The 26,888-nt window shown below is 55.7% G+C and overlaps 1 protein-coding gene across 1 annotated transcript; it reads right to left on the minus strand.

Moving 5' to 3' along the window:
- Positions 1 to 526: 526 nt before the first annotated feature.
- Atcay (ATCAY kinesin light chain interacting caytaxin) lies at positions 527 to 26,167 on the minus strand. The gene is made up of 13 exons (XM_055607724.1): positions 25,654 to 26,167; positions 23,061 to 23,187; positions 20,041 to 20,099; positions 16,201 to 16,422; positions 15,651 to 15,836; positions 15,450 to 15,552; positions 15,024 to 15,155; positions 14,354 to 14,440; positions 13,422 to 13,520; positions 5,802 to 5,837; positions 3,949 to 4,020; positions 3,626 to 3,658; positions 527 to 2,660 (listed from the first exon to the last, which is right to left on the minus strand). Exons 2-13 carry the CDS (start codon positions 23,135 to 23,137, stop codon positions 2,651 to 2,653), a joined length of 1,116 nt encoding a protein of 371 aa, XP_055463699.1. The 5' UTR covers positions 23,138 to 23,187; positions 25,654 to 26,167; the 3' UTR covers positions 527 to 2,650.
- Positions 26,168 to 26,888: the final 721 nt, after the last annotated feature.

Below are 26,888 nucleotides of genomic sequence, written 5' to 3' on the forward strand. Positions count from 1 at the left end.
GTGTGGGGTGTGTGTGGGGTGTGTGTGTGGGGTGTGTGTGGAGTGTGTGTGGGGTGTGTGTGGGGTGTGTGTGGAGTGTGTGTGTGGGGGGTGTGTGTGGGGTGTGTGAATGAATGAGAGTGTAACGTGAGCCTCTACGCAGTGTCACCCAGCCTTGATCCCACTGGGCCAGCCCCTCCCTCCCTAGGGCCTGTCACCCTGCTCACATCCCAGAGCAGAACTGGCTCATCCAGGTGGCCGCATGCTGGCCCCCGTTTGGTGTGTTAGGGAATCCCAGGCTAGGCTGGAACTCTGCGATCCCCTTGCCTCAGCAGCCTACCAGGTGCTGGGCTATCAGGCCTGGGTCACCACGCCCAGGTCCCCATCTTGCTGGCAACACTAAACGGAGAACCTTGGCGTGTCCCAGGTCCAGGCTGGGGAGCCAAAGCCCTTGGAGGTGTGCCAGCTCCTCCCCCGTTCCCTGGAGCAGGCGCCCCACTGCCAACCCCCGCCCCCGGAAACACACAGAAACCCACTTCTCTCTCTCTGCATTATAATTTATTTATTTCACATAAAAATCCACCCCACCCGACCCCCGGCTTGCCAGGCCTCGCGCCATTGTGGCCACTGTCCCCACTGTGTCCGTGATTAGAATCACGCAGCTTGCTGGCAGGCGGTGGGCACTTCCGCTTTGGGGCAGCTTCTCAGGTGGATCTAGGGCCTGTCAGTATACGGCTGCCGCGCCTGTGTCTTGCCTCAGTACCCCTCAGGAACCAGCCCCACGTGTGGACTGGGGTTTCTCTCCTGTGGCCCTGGTTCTGGATTCTGCTTGTCTGTGGGTGCTGGTGATCTCGAAGGGGCGGCGGGCGTGCCGGGGCGGCGGGGATGGAGGTGGCAGGGGAGCCCTACCGGAGTTTCCCTGGGCTGGGGCCGGACCGCAGCCCCTTGGGGCCCGCAGGATTGTGACTGCTGCCAACGTTCCTCACATCACAGGCCTTGGCTCTCGGCAGCCACCTGGGCAGGAAAAGCCTCAGGGATCTGGGGACCATCCTGGTTCACCTCTTCCAGCTCCAGTGGGTTAAAAACAACCCCCAAGCCAGGTGTGCTGGTGGCGGACGGATCTCTGGAGTTTGAGGCCAGCCTGGTCTACAAATCGAGTCCAGGACAGCCACGGCTACACAGAGAAGCCCGGTCTCGAAACACCACCTCCCCTCAAAAAACATACAAACCCTAGTCAGGTTGGGGGCCCCATACCCGCCTCCCCAGCTCTCTGGGTGATCTTCATCGCAAGATCCCGTTTCAAAACCAAGCACTATCACACTCAAGCCTCTCAGGCCCCCTCCCAGGGCCACGGATTGGGGTCCCCCGTTGTGGTGTTCCCCTAGCAGAGCTCAGATCCCCGGGTGCTGTTGACAGGGCACCTGACTCTCTCCAGGCGGAGGCTGCTGTCCCTGGGCCATCAGAGGCTCCGAAGCAAGGAGCCTGTCAGAGAAGCCGGATGCCTGGTGTGGCGGTGGCCCAGCCCTGGAGAGACCCAAGGTCACGCGTGCTCATGCTTCTTTCTCTCTTTCCCTTGACAGGGTCTCACTCTGTAACCCTTGCAATCCTGGAACTCACAGAGAGCCACCTGCCTCTGTCTGCTGAGGGCTGGGATTAAAGGCCTGAGCTGCCCCCACCCGCCACAGGGGACCCCTCCTGCCTTAGGTGCCCGAGACAGGAGGCTCGCTCTGGCTGTCTAGGCCCCGTTAGCCCAGACTGTCAGGTCATCTAAGGCAAATGTGTTCTCCGATCCTGGCTTGGAGGTCAGGTGGCTGAAGCCCCACTGGGGACTCCCCAGATCCTCCGGCACCCGCAGCCCCGCATGTCCAGGCATGTCCAGTCCTCTTCCTTCTCTTGTTCCGATACACTGAGCTGGAGTCTGTCTCTCGCTTGGTGACTTGGAGCCCGAGCCTGTGCTGGGCAGGGGACGGGAAGGTGGACACTCCTTCCCTTGGAATGCGGTGTGAGTTAAAATCTCCTGGAGTCACATTCGCCCTAAGAAGGCTGGAAATGTTCTGGGTTGTGTGGGGGGTTGAGGACCACCAGGCTGATCAATGCATGTACAATGCATGTACAGGCTCGAAGGTCCCGAAGACAGTCAAATGGCAGAGTAGGGGATGTCAGGCCAGCAGTCACAGCCCTGCTTGCAGTGACAGGGAGAGGGTCACATTCCACACAGAAGCAGCTGCAGCCAGGGCCATCAGGCGTCCTAGGCTCCAGCAAGGGACAGGTGGCAGGAGAGCAAAGGGTCTCCCATTGGTCAGCCCAAAATGCGCATTCCTGTTATCCCAGCTGGGACAGTGGGGGACCTCCTGGGGCTATGGAGGCCTGGAGGCCGAGCCATGGGCGCCACTGCCCAAGTCCAGCATTGATGTCCACAAGCTTAGAGCATGGAAGGGTAGAGAGGCCAAGAGCTGGTCCTTTGCAGAACGTGCTCACACTGCCTCCGTGACAATACAACAATGAAATGTTCTCAAGCAGTGAAAGATGCCGGGCGGAGGGGGGTGATGGAGCCAGGTGCCTGGGACAATGGTCGCACGATGAGGCAGGGTGAAGTCCGAGGTCCGTGGGCATCTGATGAGGGTTACATGGTGTCTGGAGTCATCTCTGTCCATCTCTAGTTCTGGGTAAATCAGGACATGCTGGAGGGCAGAGGAAAACTAGGGATCAGTGTGTGAGGTGGGAATTAAGCTCCCACAGGAAGACTCAGAGTGAGCTACCTGAGCAGAAAGCTCTGAGCAGACAGTACTGACTGCTGCCAACTTTCCTAATGCACCCAACCACCCACCCACCTATCCATCCACCATCCACCCACCCACCTATCCATCCACCCATCCATCTACCCATCCATTCAACTACCCTTCCACCCACCCATCCATCCACCCATCTACCCATCCATCTACCCATCCATCCAACCACCCTTCCACCCACCCATCCACCCATCTACCCATCCATCTACCCATCCATCCAACCACCCTTCCACCCACCCATCCATCCACCCACCCATCCATCAATCCACCCATCCATCCATCCACCCATTCATTCATCCACCCATCCATCTCCATCCATCCATCCATACACCTATCCATCCACCTACCCATCCATCCATCCATCCACCCATCCACCCATCCATCTACCCATCCATCCATCCATCCATCCATCCGTCCACCCATCTACCCATCCATCCATCTATCCACCTACCCATCTATCCACCCATCCATCCATCCACCCATTCACCCATCCCTCCATCCACCCATCCATCCATCCACCCATCCATCCATCCACCCATCCACCCATCTACCCATCCACCCACCCATCTACCCACCCACCCACCCATCCATCCATCCACCCACCCACACGTCCACCATCCACCCACCCACCCATCCATCCACTCACCTATCCACCCACCCATCCCCCTATCCATTCTTTGTTTGACTTGCACCTGAGTGTCTGTACACTGGTGTCCTAGCCATGGCTAGGAGCTGGGAGCCAGCTGTGCCTACCCGTCTTGCCATGGACGGGGCAGGGCATACATGCGGTCACCAGATGTGCAGTCATCTGGATCAGAACACTGTAGGGAACCTGCTGACACCTGTGCTGCACCTACCTTGTTTCCTGGTCCTCTGTCACCTCTGCTGCCCTGCGGATGGGGAGGGGACAGGTGTTACTTGCCTGTTTGGGACCCTGAGCAATTCTCATTTCTTTTGGGTGGCTGGCACTGTCCCCAGGAAGGCCACCACCATTGTGTGCTTTTCTGGCAGAAAGCAGAAGTCAATCTGCAACTGCTGCTCAAGGCCCTAGGCCAGATAGACACAAGAGGGGACCGGAGGGACGGGTGCGGCCACCCAGCTGTCATCAGGCCTGGGGAGGCACTGGCCATGCCCTTTCCTCACAGGGGTGGGAGGGTGGGTGGATGTCAGGCTCGCTCACCCGTCCTCTTCCACAGGCTCTGGTTTTTCTTCGGATCTGGGCAGGAGGAACTCTGGCTGTGGCGGCCGTGCGCTGTGGACAAACAGAGCCAGGTGACGAGTGTGCGAGGCAGCCGGGGCTGACCCCGGGGGTCTGGGGTCCCACTGGCCCCTCCAGCCGGGGCTGATGCTGCCCTGGCGTGTTGGGGGGAGAGCCACCAGCAGGATTGCGACCATAAGGCAAGGAGCAGGGATGGGTCGGGCCCCACCCCCCTCTCTGGGCTGACGATCCCATGAAACCCTGACCCCCTGGCCTCGTCATGCCTAGTGCCGCAACGCCAGGCGTGTGCTGCGTGCTTACTCGGGGACACTGGGGAAGGGTTCCACTGGGGCCAGTACTCTACAAGCGAGCTACGGCCGCTGCCCTTCCAGTCCAGGCTTGGAGGGCGTGGGGGCGGGGGCAGATAGACAGAGCCAGGCTCGCTGACCCACACCTCCAATGCCAGCTCTGGGGACACTGGGGACTGGGGCCTGGGTTCTGAGGCCAGACTGGGCTGCTGGTCCTCCGCACTCAGCGAGAGGCCACCCGTGCACGTAGCCACGGTGGCGGGGACCTGCTGGGCTCCGTCCATTGCTGCAGTCCTTCCCCACGAGGTCACAGAGGACCCAGCTCTGACACCATGCCAGCACGGATGACCCGAGGACACTTGTTTGGTCTCAACCGGACGCAGGAGGTCTAGCAAGCAGGATCTACTCTCAGGAGATTCCGAGGGCCACAGAGATGGGGGCGGGGGGCAGGGGTGGAGGGTGCCCCGCTCAGCTGTTTCATCCAGGTGGGGGAGGAGAGCTCCGAGGTGCAGGGCAGTCAGTGGCAGTGCCCTGTGGCTGCTCCGCTGTGCCCAGCTGTGGGCTTAGGGCTGGCCTGAGACCCTGGGCTGGGCTGGCCTTGTTTGTATGAATGTGAATTCTGTGGTCACCTGTGCTCTGTGCTGAGCCCAGCCTAAACGAGGGAGGCAGGGGCCGGCGAGATGGCTCAGCAGGTAAAGGCGCTTGCCAGCAAGTCTGACGACCCAAGTTCAATCCCTGTTTGATCAACAGAGAACTGACTCTCCTCAAATGGCCTCCACATTCATTCTGTGGCCTGCATGCCCACAACCGCAACAGATGAAGAATGTCTAATAAATGACCAAGGTGGGATTTGAACCCAGGGCAGACTCTGGAGTCCTCTCCTGAGAGGCAGGTCTTTGCGTGTAGATGAGAGCGCAGGTGCAGAGGTCCTCGGACCACTTGGGTGTGGGTCATCACTCTTTTCCACCACAGGGGTCCAAGAGGTGGAATTCAGGTCTCCAGGCCTGGAGCAAGCCACCGTACTAGCCAAGCCAACTCACTGGCCCAAGAAAGCTTACATTTTGTTGTTGTTTCGAGACAGGGTTTCTCTGTGTGGCCCTGGCTGTCCTGGACTCGCTTTGCAGACCAGGCTGGCCTGGAACTCACAGAGAGCCGCCTGCCTCTGCCTCCTGAGTGCTGGATCACAGGCCTGCGCCCACCGCCTGGCTCACCACCCGGCTCACCTTACTGTTTTAGGGGCGGGTTCTCCATGAGCACCAAGCCCCCTGGGCGAGCCCGGGATCTCATCTCCATCTCCCCAGTTTTAGGATTACAGACTGGCACAGCTATGCCGGGCACGTGTGTGGGAGCTGGCTGTCTGAACGCAGTCCTCAGGCCTGCCCGCCAGCACTTCCCCGAGCCTCCCCACGTCCGAAGGCGGAGTCGGGCCAGTGGGGATTCCAGAAGAGTCCCCATCAACGGAAGCTGCCAAACCACCCCCAGCTCTCCCCAGCCCCCCTGACCCCCTCAGGAGGCCTGCACACTGACCTTTCCCTCTTGGCCCTGAGTCTCTGTTCTTCATACCTGAGAGAGAGAGGAAAAAAACACATGGAGAGAGTCAGACACGGGACACTTGGGGGCCACCTGGGAGCTGTCAGGGCCACGGTGGGGGTGGGGACGGGACACAGATGGGGACAGAGCCTCAGTGTGGGGCCGGCCCAGGTGTGTGCTGAAACAGGGTTTCAACAGTCAGTTTTCTTCAGTGTGTAAGTCTGCCTGTTTATTTATTTTTGAGATGGAGTTTCTCTCTGTAGACTTGGCTGTCCTAGACTTGCTTTGTAGCCCAGGCTGGCCTGGAACTCGCAGAGATCCGCCTGCCTCTGCCTCCCGAGTGCTGGATCATAGGCTCCTGCCACTGTGATGTGCAATGTGGACATTGTAATTTAATTTCACGAAGTCTTAATTTCACTATGTTAAAGTGGGCCTGTGAGTATGTGCAGTTCCCACAGGGGCCAGAAGGGGGCAGCGACTCCCCAGGACTGAAGTCACAGGCAGCTGTGAGCCACCACATGGGTACTGAGAACCGAACCTGGGTCCTGGGCTGGAGCAGCCAGTGCTCTAACCACCGAGCTGCGCCTCCAGCTCGTGGTGGTTGGGAGGGTGGAGGGGTGGCGCGTCAGTGCATCACCCTGAAGAGTTTAAGATAGCCTGGTATAACTCCATTTTGAAATAAAGATCTTGACTGGGAGCTGAATTCAGGCACCAGGAAATATCACAGAATGTTCACCTGGCAGAGAACAAAGTTAACTCTCCTAGCAACAGCCTCCAAGAAATACCACAGAATAAATGCTTCATAGGAAATAGAGACAATCTCCCTGGCAATAATCAAGGAGAATCGGTTGGGAATCAGGTGGGAGAATTCTCCCCAATGTTTCAGATATAGTTTAGAAAAATAGCCATTGTGATTATATGCCTTGGCCATTGTGATTGTGTGCCTCAGAGAAGGTCACCCCACCCTGCTAAACTTCACCCAATTCTGTAAGGCTTGTGCTCCCCTGCTTGCTGCCATGGAAACCCCCTGATCACAGACTTTCCCTTTAAAAAACCTGCTCACTCAGGGCTCAGGGTCCCACTTCTCTACTGCTGGGTCAGTAAGACTTGGGTCCTGAGTTTGATCTCTCCTGTAATAAAACTCTCTTGCAATTGCATCGAGTCTTCTCCTGGTGGTCTCTGAGGGTGCCCTGAACCTGGTATTACATTTGGGGGCTCGTCCGCCCGGGATGCCTCAGGACCTCTAGGACTCCCGACCGGAGAGCTTAGTCCCGAGGGTAAGTGTTTTGTGTTGTCTGTCTGTCTTAAGTGTTTTGTTATATGGTTTTGGTTAACCTTCAGTGGACTAGGGGGCAGAATACTGCTTGGGGGAGACGTCCAAACGGCCATCTGCCTGAGGGGGCGTCTGAGATGTCGGGCCCTCTCACCAATTAACCCCTCCAGAATTTCTGTGGCAGGAAGCTGGAGTGGGGATCAGTCTTAGACTTTCCGGAACTTCTGTGGCAGAAAAGTCCGGGAAAGCCAGGTTTTTGGTTTTACTTCGTCTCTGTGTGTGATTAATTGGCTCTTGCTTGGTGTTGTGCCAGGAGTTACTGTTTCATTTCTGTGATTGTTTGTGGTTTCACATTTGCAGCTCTTTTTGCTTTCGTGGTTTTAGCTTTGTCCCGGGACAGAGCCTATGTACAGCCTATGTACAGGCTGTGATTTACTGTCTTTGGTCTCGCTTTTGCCTGAGACGGCTGGTTCCTTTTTTCTGTGACTTACTGTTTGTTGAAATTGTTCTATTGTGCTTCCTTGCGTTCTTCTGAATTCTCTCAACGAAAAGCCTGACTGACAATATGGGACAGAATACTTCCAAACCCCTTGACTTCGTTCTGGCTCATTTTGGAGAGGTTAAGACTAGAGCTCATGGTCTTTCAGTTGATGTGAGGAAAGAAAAAACAATGACTTTTTGCAGCTCAGAATGGCCACCTTCAATGTGGGCTGGCCGCCAGAAGGAACTTTCCACCTTCCCCCTGGCCTTGAGGTGGGAGATAGGATTTTTCAGAAGGCATGTGGACACCCAGACCAAGTGTCCCATATTGTAGTTTGGAAGGACCTAGTGATTCATCTACCTCCATAGATTAAGCCCTTTCTGACCCCCACTAACAATCCTCCTTTCACAGGCTCTCCGAAACCAGAGGCCACTGCCTTGAGCCCCCTTACTCTGTTTTGCAGGATGGGACTCCCATGGAAATAATTTTTCCATCCCCTCCTCCTCCCACTCCTCAACCAGCTCCTGCTCCTTTATCCAGATTGGAACCCCACCATCTGGCCCAGTGCCAAGAACTCAGAGCCTCCGGGCAGAGGCAGATTCTACAGTCCTTCCCTTATGGGCCACAGGGCCCTCCAGCTGCTAATGGCAATCAATGGACGATTGCCAACAGCTTTTACAGGTCTTGTTTACCACAGAGGAGCCGGGATGTATTATTTCAGAGGCACGCAAAAATGTCCCAGACGCTACAGTAGCCCCAACCACAGATCAAGCCCGTATTGATGATTACTTTCCCTACAAGAGGCCCAATTGGGACTACACCATGGCTGCAGCTAAAGAGCGTCTCCTAGTCTACTACCGGACTCTGTTGGCAGGTCTCAAGGCGGTTGCAAGACGGCCCACCAATTTGGCCAAGGTATATGATGTCAGACAGGGAACGGATGAGAGTCCAGCTGCCTTCCTGGGAAGAATTAACGAAGCCTTTCGCAGATATACACATGTAGATCAGAAAAGCCTGAACATACAGGTACGGTTGCTTTGGCTTTCATTAACCAGTCCGCTCCAGACATAAGAAAGAAATTACAGAAACAGGAAAGAATAGGGCAAATGACACTGCAAGATTTAGTCCAGGTAGCTGAGAGAGTGTACAGTAACAGGGACAGTTCTGAGAAAAAGCAGTTATGAGACTGCCCAGGTTGTGGCAAGGAAGCTGAAGGTAGGTCAGAATGTAGCTAAGTTTAGTGGGGCAGATTGGAGATTGCACTTTGCATATAGGCCCCAAAGTTCAGGACAGGTAGAGAGGATGAACAGAACATTAAAAGAGAGACTGGCACTGACTGGGTGATGCTCCTCCCCTTTGCCCTTTATAGGGTTAGGAATTCCCCTTACCAGCTAGGGTTTAATTCCCTTTGAGATTATATATGGGATGTCAGCCCCTATAAGACCCAACCTTAAGACTGATGCTACTGCTGAAGTGGATAAAACAGGTTTTGAGACATGTTTAAGGATTCTGTGCAAGCAGACAGCTCTTAAAGGGGCAACAGCAGCTTCTCAGGTAAAAAAAAAAAAGCTGCAAGCCTCTATGGTCATAAAAATTGGATGAAACAGGTAGCAAGATGTTCCTCCCTTGAAATTACAGCTCAAGGGAATAAAAATAAATTTTATAATTTTGTCTGTTTGTTTTAAATATATAAGTTAACTATGTTCTATATATCTTGATGTCTGATTATTGATTATTAAATGTATTAATAAGCAATACTTTACATAGTTTCTGTCCTGTTTTAAAAACCAGGTTTACAAAAATAATAAGATTTAAAACTCTGCTTATATAAAATATTAAAACTGCACCTCCATGTGTTTGTATACAAGAACTTCTCTTGCTGGCAGCCAACATCAAAATAATACACTTGGTATTGATTTTAAAAGTACTGAATTGTTTGCATTAATAAAATTTGGTTTTGACTTTTAAATTATGGTTATACTTTGTGACTTCATTCCTAAAAAGGGTACCTTATTTTGATATTGCAAAACCAGGTTTTAAAAAAATTATGTTTAAGGCTATGTAATATTTTAAAGTTTATCAGGTATTTTAGAAAATGGCCTTGGGTATTCCAATGGGGTACTTGGAACAGTTTCTTAATCCTTTGGGGGAGGACAAAAAGACTTTGATATTTATTTTGTTAATTTTACCAAATGAAACCAAGCTATACTATTTGAGCCAATTATGAAAATTGCAGTTTTTATAATGTATTATGTCAGAATGATAAAATAATAAAAAAAGGTTCTGATGAAAACTTTTATGTGGTCTGAAAATCAAGAAAAATGTATGGTTAAATCAAAAGAATGGAGCTGAGAAAAACCTAACTTTTATGTTATAAAAGACATAAACTGTATTTGCTTTTTTTTTTTATACCTGCAAGCATGATTTGAGAAAGAACTGTAAAATATGTTGCTCTTCATTTAAAAGGCTGATGTTTCTTCAATACAAAATGTTTTTTATGTTCTTTATTGTGGCTCCATGTTAGCCCAGGGTTATATTCAAGTCATTGTTAATTATTATAAAAATATATGCCCGGTTGCCAGTTCCTATGTAAATGATTTAATGCTGTTTCTTTCTGGCTGATAGGTTTGAAATGGCCAGAATTGTCCATCTCTGCTAAGGCTGCCAGCTGTGTTTAGTTCTCTGTTTAGTGCTAAATGAAACTTTTGTCCTTTATGCTTCTTTGCTGTCCAGTCTTAGTGCAGGATGATAGAATGAGCAGGATTTTCTGGTCCTTCTATGTATCGTATTTGATTGAAAGTTTTGCTTTAATTTTAGTTCAGAAAGGTATTTGAAGTTATGCTAATGAATGCAGTTAGTTATAAGAATGGATTTTATCTTGTCTTTTATTTATGTTTTTAAAGTTAAGCCTAGGATGGGTAATTATAAAGTTAGCCTATATAGATCTACTTGAGATAAATACGGGTTTAAAACATTTATTTAAGGAATATGCCAGAATTAGAGATTATGACCTTCTATTTCATAGGATACAATTTAAAATAGATAATTAAAAGAGATAAAGACTAATTCAGATATGCCAGCCCTCAAGCTTGTCAGAGATCTGATGAATATGGCATTTTAACATATATATAAGCTTATTGTGAGAGAGTCCCAAAATCCTGGCAATAGCTCCCCCAGATATCCAACAAGATTTGGGCACAATGTGACTCTGGATTATGGTATGCTAACCACTGGGCAAGACTGCCCCAACTGGGCCACTGCTAGGGCCCAGCCTAAACTGTGGACACCTGGAGAGTCAATGTTTCACATTGCTAAGGGTGAGGTGAGGCCATTTTCTCGTTTCTTTCTCCACAGAAACAGTCTCTCATCTTCTGTGCTTGGTCGCTGGACTACCCTGTTCATGATGCCAGGAGACCACAGGAGCCAGGGACAGCTGCCTAGAGTGATGGACTGACTAGCTGTCACTGTCATTTTGATTGGTACATGGATTGGTACATACTTATCCTTCTCAGGTCTCTGATTACATTGATGGCTAAGCTAATGGTAGCCTAGCAGCTAAAGAGCAGATAGTTAGATCCATTGTTAGTTTATTGGTTAATTTATTACTTAGTTAAAATTACCAGGTACTAGGTTTTCTATTTTAAAAAGGCAAGCAGGTTTGCCCTGCCTACAGGCTTCATGCTAATTACCTATGTCTTATGGTAAATGGCTGGATAGAAAGATAATGGAGTTCATATAGGGTCTGAGGATATAGGAGTTTAGGTTTTGAGAATCTAGAGAATGTTGTTTGGTCTGGGAAAATGTTTCAGGGTTGATAAATGCAAGAAAGATTGGAGGGTATAAATATGTGTTCTAAGGTATATGAATGTGAATTGTAATGATACAGAAAAGTGATTTGAGGCATATTAAAAATGGGAGATAGTTCAGATTTCTCTCCTCTTTCTGCTATTGTTACACTTACGTTGTTATAAGATTTCAGAAGTCCAGAGTTTTGACATTGACCAATAGAGTTCTAATAAGTTGATGAAACACTGATTGCTTGAGATTTTAATTGCCTTTCATCATGCTAAACACATCTATACAATGTGTATATCTGACCCAAAAGCCAGAGCTTTTACTATGATATTTTTAATATCTGCCATTTCTGAGGTAGACTTTGAGATAGGATTTAAAAATATTTTAAATTTATTTCTTCTAGTTGTTTTAGTAAGGAAAGTCCAAGCATTCAGAGTTTAATACTAAAGCCATTAATGTATTTCTGGCAAACTTTCTGATGTGACATGGAGATGAAAACTAAAAGTAAATGCTGAATGTGCAAGAAATGGCGTGATGGCTGATTACCCAACAGCTGTACCCACAGTTAAACTGTTAGAGTTTCAGACCATGGACACACTTAAATTGTTGCTCATTCCGTTGGATGCAGTTTTTCCTCTTATTCACAAAATGTTGTTAAAATATATTATTTTTTCTGAGTATTTTTATGTATTTCCTTTTACAAACTAAACATTTATATGAGTTTCAGGAAACCCAAAAGTCATAAGACCTGGATCTGGCATAGCTCATACGGACCCCAGATGAGTTTTTCCCTGGTCTTGGAATTCCTCATTTTTTTCCATTTATTAGACAAATTTTTAACTTCTGTTTCTAGCTTAAATTTGTCTCAGCATGTTTTCACCCGGTTGAGACTGCAAGCTGAGATCGGAACTTGCTGGAAGCTGACATGATTGCTTACTGCCTCTTCGGAAGGATTACCTAACCAGACGCTTCTGAGGACTGCCCCACTGCCCAGCCTTTGGCTGGCATTTCAGCCTTCCTAGTCCCTGATGCCAACAGTCCTATTGTGAAGACTGAAGCAGTTTCAGAAGATGAGACCACGGCCCAAAATCCCACCTAAGAGGCTGAGATGCTAAGTCAATTAGCTATTATTTTGGGGACCTGCTTAGCTGGAGCAGAAACTAGTGTTACAATACTGGATGTAGAAAGCCAGAACTATAACAGCTCAAAGGCAGAATCTTTTGCTTTTGGTCATTTTTGGATCATGCATGCTTAATAAATTAGGATATATTGGGCAAAGACCAAGGACTATACAGTTAATGGTAATGAGAACCCAATACCATCAGCGTGGAGATGACCTTGAATTGTAAGAGCCCAAGATTGGCCTCTTCAGGTACATGGAAAGGGGGAAATGAAGAGTTTAAGTTAGCCTGAGTATAACTCCATTTTGAAATAAAGATCTTGACTGGGAGCTGAATTCAGACACCAGGAAATATCACAAAATGTTCACCTAGCAGAGAACAAAGTTAACTCTCCTAGCAACAGCCTCCAAGAAATACCACAGAATAAATGTTTCACAGGAAACAGAGACAATCTCCCTGGCAATAATCAAGGAGAATCGGTTGGGAATCGGGTGGGAGAATTCTCCCCAATGTTTCAGATATAGTTTAGAAAAATAGCCATTGTGATTATATGCTTTACCCATTGTGATTATATGCCTTAGCCATCGTGATTGTGTGCCTCAGAGAAGGTCACCCCACCCTGCTAAACCTCACCCAATTCTGTAATGCCAAGGCTTGTGCCCCCTGCTTGCTGCCATGGAAACCCCCTGATTACAGACTTCCCCTTTAAAAATCCTGTTCACTCAGAGCTCAGGGTCCCACTTCTCTACTGCTGGGTCAGTGAGACTTGGGTCCCAAGTTAGATCGCTCTGGTAATAAAGCTCTCTTGCAATTGCATCGAGTCGTCTCCTGGTGGTCTCTGAGGGTCCCGTGAACCTGGCATTACAACCCCACACCACATCGCCCCACACTGCATCACCCCAGTGTCACCCCACACCACACGGCCCAGGGGGAGGAGGACGACTCACTGCAGGACGCACTCCGGCAGCTGCACATGCTCCATGGGGATGAGGTGCTCCAGCTCCTCCAGGCTGTGCACGTACTGGATCTTACTGATGAACTTGACGCTGACAGTGACAAAAGGGCAGGAGAGGGCTCACCACACAGAGCAGGGCCACGCCACCCCCAGCCCGACAAGCCGCCTATGCTGGCCTTGAACTCAGGACCTCCTGCCTCAGCCTCCTCCCCAGACTTCTCATGGACTGTCACAGTGGCCAGGGTGGACTGTGGTGAATGACAAGCATCTCAGAGGTGTTCCTATGTTCATTCATTGTAAGAATAACAATTATTCCCAGCACGCTGTGAGTTCCAGGCCAGCCTGGTCTACAAAGGGAGTGCAGGACAGCCAAGGCTGCACGGAGAAACCCTGTCTCGAAAACCCGAAAACAAATACATAAATAAAGCTCAGAGGATAAGAGTCTTGGCTGCTCTTCCAGAGGTCTGGGTTCAGTTCCCAGAAGCCACACGGTGGCTCACAACCATCTACAGTGAGATCTGGTGCCCTCTTCTGTCGTGCAGGCAGAGCACTCTACAAAACAGATAGATAGATAGATAGATAGATAGATAGATAGATAGATAGATAGATAGGCAGGCAGGCGGGCACAGCTCTCCACCTAGCCTGGTTCTACATGCCTGCCATCCTGGCACTCATGGAGCTGAGGCAGGGGGACTGACCTATACTACTTAAGGAGACACAGTTTTCAAAGCAGCAAGGGCCAGGACATGAGTTCAAATCCATAAAATGTATATGAAAACCAGGCGTGGCACCCTGCACCTATAACCCAGAGCTGGGGAGGCTGAGAGAGGAGGCTCCCGGGCTCTGGGGCCTGAGGCCTTGCGCATGCCCCCAGCTCACAGCGACCAGCCCGGGCCCTGAGCGGGACGGCGGCCCGTGGCCCACCTGATGAAGGGCCTCGAGATGGCCAGCACGGTGCGGATGAACCAGGACGGGTGCACGATGATCAGGGATTTGAGGTTCTTCCTCAGCCTGTGTGGGGAGGCGAGGGGAGAGGCCGCGGTCACGAGGGGGGGCACGCTGGGCCGCCCCTCGGCCCTCCCAGGCCCTCCCCGGCCCACGGAGTGGCCTCAAACACAGCCATCCCCCTGCCTCTGCCTCACTGAGCGCTGGGATCTCAGGCCTGCGCCGCCTGCTCAGCTCGCAGTCCCGAGACGCGCTTTCAGCTTCGAAAAGCCTGTTTGTTAGAAGCTGTCCGTGAGACCGGCAGGGCGGAGCCAGCCTGCGCCCACGCACAGGTGACAGGCTTGGCCCTCGGCTGGAATATTACTCAGCAGTGAGGAGGGAGAGGCCTTTCCTCGGACACCTCAGGGGAGGACGGCCCTTGAGGACTCAATGCTCCGACATGGCTGGGGCACGGAAGGCCTCGCGGCTCGGTGCCGCCCTCTCCGGGGTTCCCTGGGGTCCTCACTCAGCTGAAGGTCCTGGCAGGACCCTAGGGTGCCCTTCCTTCAGAGCCTGGGGGGAGCCCGGCCTTGCCCAGCCTGACCTCGGGCTCTGCCTCCGGGCTGAAGGGTGACGCCGCCTCAGCGAGCGTCTCCACCGCAGCCCTCACCTCCTGTCGATCATGTGATAGCACTTCTTCAGCCAGCCGATGCCCGGCATCCTCCGGCGCGGTGTGGCGCCGTTCAGGTACACGATCATGTAGTCCTCGGCCACCAGCAGCTCCAGGCTGCTGATGACGTACCTGCCCGGGGTGGGGGTGGGGTGAGCGCGGAGCTCCCGGTGGGGGAACCCGGCAGGGCCTGCGTGGGCCTGAGCAGGCGTGGGCGTGCACGTGATGGATGCTGGGAAACCGAGTCTGACTTTGCCCGGGGCGTGGCCTGAGCCCAGTGGGCGGGACCCAGGGAGCCCCCAACGTTATCTCTGAGCTCCAGGGCACCCCATCTCTGCCTGGCTGCTTGCAGGGTCTAGCCTGGAGCCCCAGGAGCCCCGCCAGCCTCTCTGCCTCCCAGGGGCGGGGGGGAGGGCGCCGACTCACAGGAAGAGATTCTCCATGATGTAGTGATAGTCCGGGGAGCTGCTGTCGGGCAGGAAGCAGGCGGCGAAGACGATGATGGCGTTGAGACCTTCCCCGTAGTACCCTGAGGAGACGCGTCCTGTGAGCGTGGCCGTAGCCCCGGCTGGGCCGCCCCACCCCCGCTCCCGGCTCGCGCGCCCAGCGGCGCCCGCGCTCGCGCACCTCCGTGGGTGACCACCTTCATGTAGGGCCGGATCATGTGCAGGTCGATGCGGTGCTCCTGCTCGCCGATGATGACGGTCCGCCACAGGCGGCCGTTGGCGGCCCCGCCGTCCTCCCCCGCGCCGTCCCCGAACAGGTCCGCGCTGTCGCCCGGCATGTTCTTGGCGGTGGCCACCGGGGTGTCATCTGCCCGGGGGAAGGGGCGAGGGTTAACGTGCGCTGAGAAAGTGGCGGGGCCCTGGGGGGGACCCCCGTGAGGTGAGCTAGCCTGGGCTAACCGAAGCGCGAAGCGCGGAGACGGGCCCGTGGGCGGCGGCCTTCCGCTCCTGCCTCCTCTCTCCCGGTCTAGGAGGCTCCGCGCTGAGCTGCCCTTTCTAGAACCTTCTGCTGAGGTCTGGGTCCCTCTGCCCCTGCAGCCACGCGGCCAGCGTCCCTGGGGCCTCCCTCATCTGTGAGGACCCCCGCGGCCACAGGCCCGCGGGAACCAGGGCGGACGGGGCCAGAAGATGCCGACTGAAGCCCAGGGGACAGGGCGGGGACCCCACGTTACCTTCCCACTCGAGCTCGTTGCCGTTGCCCAAGAACTCCAGCGAGTCCGTCTCATCTGGTGTCTCGATGTCGTCCACGTTGATGTCCAGGTCGTCGGGGGTGTCCAGGAAGTCGTCAGACAGTAGCGAGCCCTCACTCTGGTCCAGGGAGATGTTGATCTCCGGAGCCACCAGCGTCTTTCTCTTCCGATGTGCTCCGCTCAAGTTCAGGTTGGAGGGAGGCGCTGCGGGGAGCCACAAGCGGGAAAGAGTGCTCGCTCTCCCAGGCCACAAGGGGTCTCATGTAGCCCAGGCTGCCCTCAGATTCACTAGGTAGTAGGGAGAGTTCTAGGAGGATGGCCTTGAACTCCTGGTGTCCACCTCCCCGGTGCTGTGTGAGCCCCGCCTAGAACCCCAAGTGAGGGGCTGGGGGCGTGGTCAGGGTGGAGCCCCGCCTAGAATAACCCAGTGAGGGGCTGGGGGCGTGGTCAGGGGTGGAACTCCATCATCATTGCTCCAGGTACCGAAAGTATATAAAAAATTCATCATGGCTCCCCTCCTGTTTCTCTTTTTCTCTCCACAGTTTCTGGACAGCCCGTCAGAAGCGCCTCTTCAGGAGTTTGGAAATAAATTAAGCTTTCCAAGAAAATTCTAAACTGGACCCTGCTGGAGCTGCCCACTCAAGGGGAGGTTTTGTTTTAGGTTCAGCGTGACAGTACAGAGGAAGGCTGTCAGTTACCCGGGGTGCCCTGGGAACCCGGGGGCTGTGACCCTCCCTGACTCCCTCCCAGAAGTGGGCGGAGCGCGGGGATCTGTGAGGTAGGTTAAAGGTTACTGATTCCTCCCCAGGGCAGCTTCAAAGTCATGTCCCAGGGTCATGGCGAGGTGAGACAAAGAAGGATAAGTATTTGAAGTAAAGCGGAGTATTGCCAAGCCTTAAAATTAAATGACACTGAGGTGTGGGGGGGGGAGGGGATCATAGATTTGAATCTACCTAAAATTTCCCTAAAATTCAGAAAGAGTTAGATGGAATTTGCTCTCAAAACTGGTACTTTGCCAGGTGGGATGGTGGCAGCGCACGCCTTTGATCCCAGCACTTGGGAGGCAGAGGCGGGTGGATCTGTGTGAGTTCTAGGCCAGCCTGGTCTACATAGTGAGTTCCAGGACAGCCAGGGCTACCTAGTGACCCTCTCCCTGTCTAAACAAACAAACAAAACAAAAAAGCATTTCTCCCCTTTCCCAGACACAAAAAGAAGGATTTATCCTAAAAAGACCCTAGAACGCACACACTGTCACCCAGCTCTTGAGATGTGAAGGCAGGAGGGTTAGGACTCATCCTCAGCTACATAAAAAAAAGTTTGAGCTAGCCTGGGATACATAAAACCCTGTCTGAGACATCCAAACAAAACAAAACAAAACAAAAAAATAGAACAAAAGGAAAAGGAAACAACAGAGAGTCCCCTTAGCCTCCGTTGCCCGGCCTCCAAACAGCACAGTGTTGGCCCGCGCTTGGCTGCCCGCCGGACCTCCATTAACACCTTATCCTGCGGAAGGACCTGGAGAACACAGCCGGAACCGGCCAGGCACCCGCTTCCGGTCTCAGGGCTTCGCCACGCCAGGAGGCGTCGTGGGGGCAGCCGGTGAGGCGATCGGGGCGGCCGCCCCTGAGCTGCTGTGGTGCAGGCTGCCCCTGAGCTGCTGTGGTGCAGGCTGCCCCTGAGCTGCTGTGGCGCGGGCTGCTGTGGCGCGGGCTGTCACTGAGCTGCTGTGGTGCGGGCTGCTGTGGCGCGGGCTGCTGTGGTGCAGGCTGCCCTTGAGCTGCTGTGGCGCGGGCTGCTGTGGTGCGCGCTGCTGTGGTGCCGGCTGCTGTGGTGCAGGCTGCCCCTGAGCTACTGTGGTGCAGGCTGCCCCTGAGCTGATGTGGTGCAGGCTGCTGTGGCGCGGGCTGTCACTGAGCTGCTGTGGCGCGGGCTGCTGTGGCGCGGGCTGTCCCTGAGCTGCTGTGGCGCGGGCTGTCCCTGAGCTGCTGTGGCGCGGGCTGCTGTGGCGCGGGCTGTCCCTGAGCTGCTGTGGCGCGGGCTGCTCTGCTCTGGCGCGGGCTGCTGTGGCGCGGCCGCAGTGGTGCAGCCGCCTCGAGGTAAACGGCGGCTCCTGGCCCTCCGGGGGGAGCCTGCGCCCGGTGCTGGCCGCAGCCCCGTCTGGGGAGGTCACGGCCCCGTGAGGACGGACTTCCGGCGCGTGGCTGAGCGGGGAGGCTGTCGCGCTGGCCTGTGGCCAGGCTGGGTGGGCAGAGCGGAAGCGTCACCGGCCCTCCCAGGGGCGGCCGGCAGGGGGAGCCGCAGTACCGTCGGAGGGCCCAGCCCTGGCCAGCCGCCCCTGCCGGGGGCCGTGACCCCGCCTTCCCGGCAGCCCGGAGGAGCAACCAGGAACCTCAGCAAAGCGGGCTGTCGGCAGACAGAAGGTTTAGTCCGAACTCAGGGGCACCCAGGCTGACGGGGAGCCGTGACCCTACATGTACGAAAGCAGATCCAGTTTACGGGAGAATAGAGACATTTCTGAGGGTTTTAAGATGCTGTGTGCTCTGCCAAAACGGCCCGCACCCTAAAAAGGAAATCCTGCCCGGCACAAAGGCGCGTGTCCGACGTCTGTCCTTGTAGCGCTCTGGAGGTAGACAGTCCGTCCAGGAGTGGCTGGGCCGTGCCTCAGGCTTGCTCTGGCTTCCAGTCCAGGAACTACACCACGAGGAGGAGGGAGGTTTGGAGGGAGGCGCAGGCACAGGGCTGTGCACCGACGGGAGGCCCTTGGCTCTCGCTTGCCAGCGGGCCACACCCAGGGGCTTGGCTGCCGGTGCTGACAGAGGCCCTGTGGCGGTCGAACGGAAAGTGGCTCTGATAGCAGGCGTGGCCTTGTGAAAGGAGGTGTGTCACGGGGGGTGGGGCCTGAGGCCTCAGATGCTCAAGCCAACGTCTGCCTCTCTCTCTTCCTGCTGCCCGCAGATCCAGAAGGAGAACTCTCTGCTCCACGGCTGCCGTGTTTCCCGCCATGCTGATAATGCGGTCGGTCCCCGAACCTGTAGCCCGGCCCCGGTTAAGTGCCTTCCTCTATAAGCAGTGCCCAGAGCGTGGCGGCCCTTCACAGCGACAGACCCACCGCTGGCGAAGACAGGTCCTCGGGGAATTCTTCCTCTTGGCCTCAGGAGCGCATCGCCGCCTGTAGAACTTGGCCAGGTACTATGGTCTGCTTCCTAGAACTTCTGGCAACCCCCCTGCCTCAGCCCCTCCCCCCCCGTGTTCTGGGACTCTGGGCAAGCACCTTCACATTCCCGTGTGAATTTAAATACATTTTCTAACTGAAAAAAAAAAAAATTCGTTTGTACAGGTGTGTGCAAATACAGGAGACGGGGCCCTCTGTGGGTGCTTGCTCAGTCCTCCTCCACCCTGGTGTTTTCCCCATGGCGGCTCTCACTGGACTTGGGGGTCACTGACCACAGTGGACCAGCTCGGCAGTGAGTCTCAGGCATCCTCCTGTCTCCACCCGGGCAGTGCTAGAATTCCGTCACGACAGAAGTTCTACCATGCACGACCTCTCCCCCGAGGTTCAGGGCTCAGAGCTCAGGCAGAGCAGGACGATGAATACGCTACCCACGAGCGACCCCGCGTTTTCCTCTGCCCAGCCTCCCGAGGATTACCTGCCTTTAGTCCCCGGGGGCACAGAGACGTCAGGAAACCAGCTTAAGGACACACAGGGAGACACAGTGCCACCTTCGAGCGCGCGTTCTCCATCGTGAGCCCCCCCCCCCCAGGGCCTCCCTCCTGCATGCAGCCTGAAGCCACGCCCGCGAGTCTGCGCACCCTTACACTTACAGGAGGGGTCTTCCGCCGCGCCGCCCAGCAGCTCCACCCCGGTGTCTTCTGGGAGCGGTCTGCAGAGACGCCCAGGGACCCGAGTCCAAAATGCAGCAGGAGGTCCAGCCGAGGAAGGAGAAAGAGAGGAAGAGAGAGAGAAGAGAGAGGGAGGGAGAGAGAGAGAGAGAGAGAGAAAACCAACGAAGAAAATGAATGCACTCAGGTCAAGACAGTGATGCCCCGGTCTCGGCTCTCTACCTCAAAACACCCCCCCCCACACACACACACACACGCCCTTCATTCGCAGAAGCAAGTCCCAGAACACTTGGCCTCGGCCTTGGCCCCTGCTCTCTGCCGCCACCTCGTGGCCGGTCATCACAGCTAACTCCTGTAGCTCAGGATGGCCTCAAACTGGCAATTCTCCTGTGTCAGCTTTTCCAGTTTCAGTGTGACCTTGTCTCCACAACAAATAAATACGTCAATAAATATTGTAAAAATTACAGATTAAAAGCCAAGTGGTATTGGCACACGCCTTTAATCCCAGCACTCGGGAGACAGAGGCAAACAGATCTCTGTGACTTCGAGGCCAGCCTGGTCTACAGAGCGAGTTCCAGGACAGGCCGGGCTACACAGACAAACCCTGTCTCATAAATAAATAAATAAATAAATAAGATACACAGTGTGATCCTGGGAAGATTTTCAGTGGGGAACAGAAGTTCAAGGTCATCCTCAGCTACATAGGGAACTCTAGGCCAGCCTGGGCTACCTCACACCCTGTCTCAAATGCAAACAATGAAAAGCTGAGCAAGTGCTTGACCACTGAGCCACACCAGCACCTCTGCCATGTGTGTGCACAGATGTTGTTCCTCAGCTGCTGGACCGTGCCTGGCAACCTTGCATTCTGACTCAGGGTCACCCACTGGCCTGGAGTTCACCAGTTCAGCTAGGTTGGTCCAGGCTAGGGAGGCCAGTGCACCAGGATCCTCTGCCCCCCCCCCAGCCACTCACCCCTCACACAGGCTCTGAGGGTTTGTAGTCGTCGGGGTCCCCAGCCTCAACCCAGTTTGGGTTTTGGTTTCTCTTTGCATCCCTGTTCTCTGGGAGTTCACTGTGAGGACCAGGCTGGCCTCGAACTCACAGAGAGCTGCCGGCCTCTGCCTCCCTAAGTGCTGGGATCACAGGGGTGCTCCACTGCTCCCGGCTTCAACCTCAGCTTTTAAGTGAAGACTTGAGAGCTGGGAACGTGGCCCACGGGGACTGGAGAGGGGCATTCTGGGTGGCCAGCGCAGCACTGGCAGACTCAGAATACCCTGGAAGCCTGGCCAGGGATGATGGCGAAGGGGAGTGAGAAACAGTCCTCCCCCTTCACCTGGTGTTGCACTCTGAGCTTCAAGCGGAAGCATTAGATGGGACGTCCCAGAACTAAACATCCGGTCGGGTTTCAGCTGGGTGAGTAGAATGATGACATCCTGGCTGTTCTCCCTGTCACAGGAATCATTGCTCCGGGCAGAGTTTCCACTCTGCGTGTGCTATGCTCCTGTTAGCTCAGTAGCCGCCTTATACAGGCCATCCCACGTGACCTCTACTTTATTTGATAAGGGGTGGCTCCAGAGTGGCTGTGCCCAACAGAAATGAGGCGAGAAGAATCGGGGAACACTGACCTCACCAGGAGGTGCTGCCGCCCTTAACCCCAGCGTTGGAGAGGCAGAGGCAGGGGCGTCTCAGGCCTTCTAGGCTACGAGGTGAGCTTGAAGTCAGCTTGGCCTATAAGGAACCCCGTCTCAAAATGTTCCCACACACACTCTTTCTGTCTGTCTCTCTGTGTGTCTCGCTCTGTCTCTGCCTCGGCCTCTCTCGGTCTCTCTGTCTGTCTGTCTGTCTCTCCAGTAACCCCCTGCCCTGGGCTTTGCCCTGGAAGGCGAGCGGGCACCCAGATCCGTCCTGAAAGGCTGTGCACACAGGGGCCTCTGTGCAGCTGCAGCTGAAGCCGGGGTCTCGAGAGGCCCAGAGCACCAGGCTGGCAGCGCTGTAATGCCACACAGGGGAGTGTCTGTCTTGAGGTGGGCGGGGACCCCGGCTGCCGCTGGATAAGGAGAGTCTTGGTTGTGTGCAGCTGGATGGCCCTTGCTGACCAGGGAGGCCGGGCCAGGGGCTTGTAAAGAAACAACACGTTTCTCCCTCTTGCCTCTTGTCAAGACTAGCACAGGCTAGCCTTGGACTCCGTGATCCTCCTGCCTCTCCTCCCTGAGTGTTGGGGGGGGCGGTGAGAGAGGCGAGTTTGTGTATTGCCGGGATGGAAGGCAGGGCTTCTGCTCGCTGGGCGAGTAGCCCCTGAGCTCGCTGAATCCCAGCCTCCATATTGGCTGTTTTGAACTCTGTGTGTGCAGAGCCAGAGGTGGAGGTCAGGTGCCATGCTCACTTCGAATCCGTTTGTTCTTGAGAAAGGGTCACTCGATGACCAGGAGATTGACAATTAGACTAGGCTGGTCAGCAAGCTCCAAGATCCCATGTCTCCACCTCCCGGCTCTGGGGTCACAAATGCCGGGTTCCCTTCTTCCCTGAGGTCTAAGGTTTTAACTCATGTTTATAGTGCAAATACTTTATACCCTTGGAGCCATCTCCCCAGGGCCTGGTTTTTCAAAACCGCATTTCATTTAGCTCAGGCTAGTCTCGAACTTTATATGTAGCCCATGACCTTTCCTCTAATCCCTCACTGGGGGATTCTGGGCGGGGCTCCACCCTGACCACGCCCACAATTCCTCACTAGGGAATTCTAGGCCGGGCTCCACCCTGAGCACCCTCCTTTGCTTCTCCGCCACGCAGGTTGGACTGAACTCCAGCTTCCTCCGGGAGAGCTGAGCTGTGGGGCTCGGCTATCACAGCCAGCCTGGCTACCGGAATTCCCTGTCTGGGAGTCCTGGAGCAAGTGGCTCCGGAAGGCTCTGACACCTTCGGTAACAGTGGCCTGCCACGAGGCTCTGCCACAGTGGGCCAGGAGAGATTCGGGACCCCGGTGGTGGAGACGCTGGCGCCCTCACCTCGGCAGATCCTCATCCTGCCATTCATCCCTCACGTCCACGTTTTCCATCCTCAGCGTGGCTTCTGTGGTCCCCATGGGAGCCGGAAGAGGAGCCCACCGGAAGCTGGGGTGACCCGGAAGGTGATCTGGGGAAGAATGGACAGACTGAGCCAGACGGCCGTGACCACAGCCCCCACCCTCGGACACGCGTCCGCGTGGAGCTCTGATGGAAGCACGTCGCGGCAGGAGGATTCCCGGGCCACCTATGGGCACACTCGGGGCTTAGGTCATCTGCGTGTGAACTCGGGTGAGGAGTTGCGCCCCTAGACACAGCCCCCTCCGTGGGGACCTCTCAGAGCCGCCAGGCTCACCTTCCTCACCTTTTCCCTGACCTCAGCTGTGGAGGGATTGATATCAGCAATGATAAAAGCTGGATGATGGTGACACACGCCTTTAATCCCAGCACTCTAAGTTTGGGGCCAGCCTGGTCTACAGAGTGAGTTCCAGGTCAGCCAGGGCTACACAGAGAAACCTTGTGGCAAACAAACACAAAAAGAAACAAAAGGAAAAAGAAGAAAAGGCCTGTGAAGCTCATTCATACTAAGGAATGAATGACCGTCAGGACGACCTTCCCCACCGTCCTCAGCACTGTCACAGAGGGACTCCTCTCTGACCAGCGTCTGTCCACTCCCAGCCCTCCGCCCTTTCCTTCAGTCTCGGCCTTGGGCAGGTGGGAGGGTAGCTGCCACTAAGCTCGGTTCATGTGGGACCCCATCGTGTGTGGGGGGGGGACCCACCGCCCTCAGCTGTGTCCTGACCTCTGTACGTCATCTGCCAGTGCCTCAGTTTCCCTGTCTGTGGGAGGGGTGGAGAAGTACTGGCTTCTGTTGTGTCATCTGAGCCTACCACCCTGATTCACGCTGTAGAAATTGATTGTTTGTGTGTCTGCTCCGGTGTGCACATTCTGATGGAGGTCAGAGGTCAACGCCAGTGTCCTCATCACCCCCTCCTTTTACTTTGAGGCAGAGACCCGCTGCCCCTGAAGCTCGGTGAGCCAGGAGCCCAGTCCCGGGCGGGCCGCTCTGTCTCTGCTGCTTCCCCCCAGCTTTCTTTTGTGTGTTTTGCCTGCATGTCTGTCTGCACCACGTTGGTGCCTAGTACAGAGGACAAAGGAGAGGGCGCTGGGGCCCCTGGCGCTGGAGTCCCAGGCGGTTGTGAGCCGCCATTGTGGGTGCTGGGAATCGATCCGGGATCCTCTGCGGGAGCAGCCGATGCCGACAGGGCTGAGCTGTCCCTCGGGCCCCAGCTGGGCCTGGGTTTGCTGGGGGTGGGGGCTGTGTGGTCCAGCTCAGCCTCGGAAGCTGGCAAGGCGTGCGCCGCCACGGCCAGTTTGTGAGCCTTTCAGTTACAGTTCCCTGTTTTGTGTGCGTGTGCATCCGAGGACCGTGTGGAGGCGACGGTTCTCCGCCTCCACCATGGGGGTCCCGGGAGCAAACTCAGGTCCGCAGAAGTCTTTGCTTGCCCAGCTCTGGGCTCCCAGAAGCCGCTGCAAGCAAGTCCCCGTGCTTCCAGGGTGAGAGCCCCATGCCCCGGCCCTGTGTGCAAACCAGCTGGGCAGCTCTTCACTTCCTCCCCCGGAGCTACGGGACAGTGCACGCTGTGGCCTGTGGCGGCACGGAGACTCCCCAGGACCCTCTGATGGACCTCAGGGTTGCCAGGACACATCCCCCCACGCCCACCCCAGCACAGGCCTCCCCACACACGACTAAATATGCCCCAAATCCAACCCTGACACCAACAGGGCCACATCTGCGAAATCCTGTTTTTCTCCTCATTTCCATGTTGACAACAGGCTTCCAGGGCCTGGTGGTGGGATGTTAGGATTCTCCACCAGTCACCCCTGGTCCGTCCTCTGGGCCCCTGACAAGCGCCGAGGCCTCGGCCCCTACCTCGGGGGCCCTTCTCGGCTGGTGGCCGGGGTGTGTCTCCCGCAGCCAGTGGGCGCCGCCGGCAGGTGTGACCCAGGCTGGAGAGGGGGGAGGGGCCGCGGGAGGCGGGGCCGGCGGAATGTCATCACCCATTCATGGAGGAGCCCCAGCGCAGGAGGCAAGCTCGCCCGCAGGCGTCCCCAGCGCCGCTGAGTCAACTCCATTGTGTCTGTGCAGGGAGGGGACACAGGTTCCCTCATCCCCAGCGGCCTAACCGGGGCAGGACCCTCAGCTACACACTTCCAAGTCCTGGGTGTGGCGGGTCTCCAGACCTGGAGCCTCGGAAAATCCAGGAGAAGCCGCGCAGGTTCGGGCCTGGTGGCCGCGCTGCTGACAACCACCCTTTTTAACGTATGCGCGATTTTGATGTCTCCAAGCCCGCAGTCAGGGTTATAAATAGACGAGACCGGCCCCGGATGAGCGCCTGCCGCCCCCGGGTCGCTCCGGCCAGGGCCGGGCTCTGTCCCTTCGGCTCTGCGTGCTCCAGCGAGGACCAGGGGCGCCGGGCGCAGCGTCCCGGCTGGGGGGCCGCCTGCGTCTCCCGGATCCGCCTCTCCCCTGGCCGGGCTGAGAGCAAGGGACCAACGACAATTGAGATTTCCAGTTAGCGGAGGGCCCACTCACCTCCGCGGCGGCTGCCTCTGCGCCGTCACTTGGACACAAAGGCGGGCCGGGCGCAGACGCGGGCGGGCATCTCTCGGTGGTACCCAGGCGAGGAGCCCGGCGGAAGGATGCTCAGGGGCAGGTCCACATCCGAGGAAGGTCACCCAGGGCGACGCGGCCCGCGGCACACCGGCTCCGGCCCAGCTGGGGAAGGGGCAGGGCAGGTCAGCAGCCGCAAGCCTGTCCCCCCGAGGCCTCGGTGCGCCCCGCCATCACAGCCCGGGCCTGCCGCGGCGCCCGCTTCCCCCTTCCCGGATGGCTGAGGCTCTGCCTGCCCCCAGACAGCGGAGGAAGCTGCTTTTGTGTGCAGGGGGCGGGCCCAGGCCTGATCGACAGCCCCGGCCCCACCTGCCTGCCTCCTCCTCTCGTCATTGGCGGAGGGGAAAAGCATCTCCCAGCCAAGCCCGGAGCAGGTGCAAAAGAACAAACAAACTGTGAGATGATGCATCGCGGTTATGCAGAATCACAGCGAGAGACAAAATAAATAAATGGACCAACAGCCTTGGCCTGGTTCCACGGGAGGGGGCGGGGAACTGCGGGGCTCTGGTTTGGGAGAAGAGGCGCCCTTGAGACCATCGAGTGCATGGACATGGAAGTTTTCAGGTCCCCCGTCCGGGTGAGGCAAAGGGCCCGCAGCCACCCAGGACGAGGCTGGGTGTTGGGTGCGACCAGCCGGGCTGATTTGCCTGAGATGGACTGGGCCTGTGCTGCCGTGGGCACAGCGCCCCCTGCCGTGCTCCGGAGGAGTTCTAGAAGCTGATGGAAGGGTGGAGGGCTCCCAGCTCAGCCGCTGATGGCGAGTTTGTGCCCGGATCCCAACCTCTGAGCCCCCCGAGGCCAGCGCCAGGGTGGACTACGGAGACCCCATCCCAGAAGCAACAAGAGGGGTTCCCGGGGGTGGCCCAGCGGGCAGGAGTGGGGAACCAGGGAGGGGTCGCCCTAGACGCCAGCGTGGCTCTGCGCTCCTGCAGACCCCGCCGGATCGGGCTGCGGAGGAGCCTGGGGCTGGCTGAACAGCCATGCGAGCGCCACTGAGGAAGACATGGGATGTCAGCTTCCGTCCTCTGTATGCGCGTGAACTCACGTCTGCACAGAGGCCCCACACCAATGTCAAAAGCAGGAGAGGTGGGGGCGTGGTCAGGGTGGAGCCCCGCCTAGGATCCTTCAGTGAGGAGATGGGGGCGTGGTCAGGGTGG

This window comes from Psammomys obesus, unplaced genomic scaffold (assembly GCF_907164565.1).
Source record: "Psammomys obesus unplaced genomic scaffold, mPsaObe1.curated_primary_1811, whole genome shotgun sequence".
In the NCBI taxonomy this organism is placed as follows: Eukaryota; Metazoa; Chordata; class Mammalia; order Rodentia; family Muridae; genus Psammomys; species Psammomys obesus.

Coding starts and splice junctions, on each gene's coding strand:
- Atcay (XM_055607724.1), bottom strand. CDS start 23,137: ATGGGGACCACAGAAGCCACGCTGAGGATGGAAAACGTGGACGTGAGG. Junction 14,441..15,023: donor TATCACATGATCGACAGGAG/GTGAGGGCTGCG, acceptor CTCCCCACACAG/GCTGAGGAAGAACCTCAAAT. Junction 5,838..13,421: donor CTGCCGGAGTGCGTCCTGCA/GTGAGTCGTCCT, acceptor TCTCTCTCTCAG/GTATGAAGAACAGAGACTCA.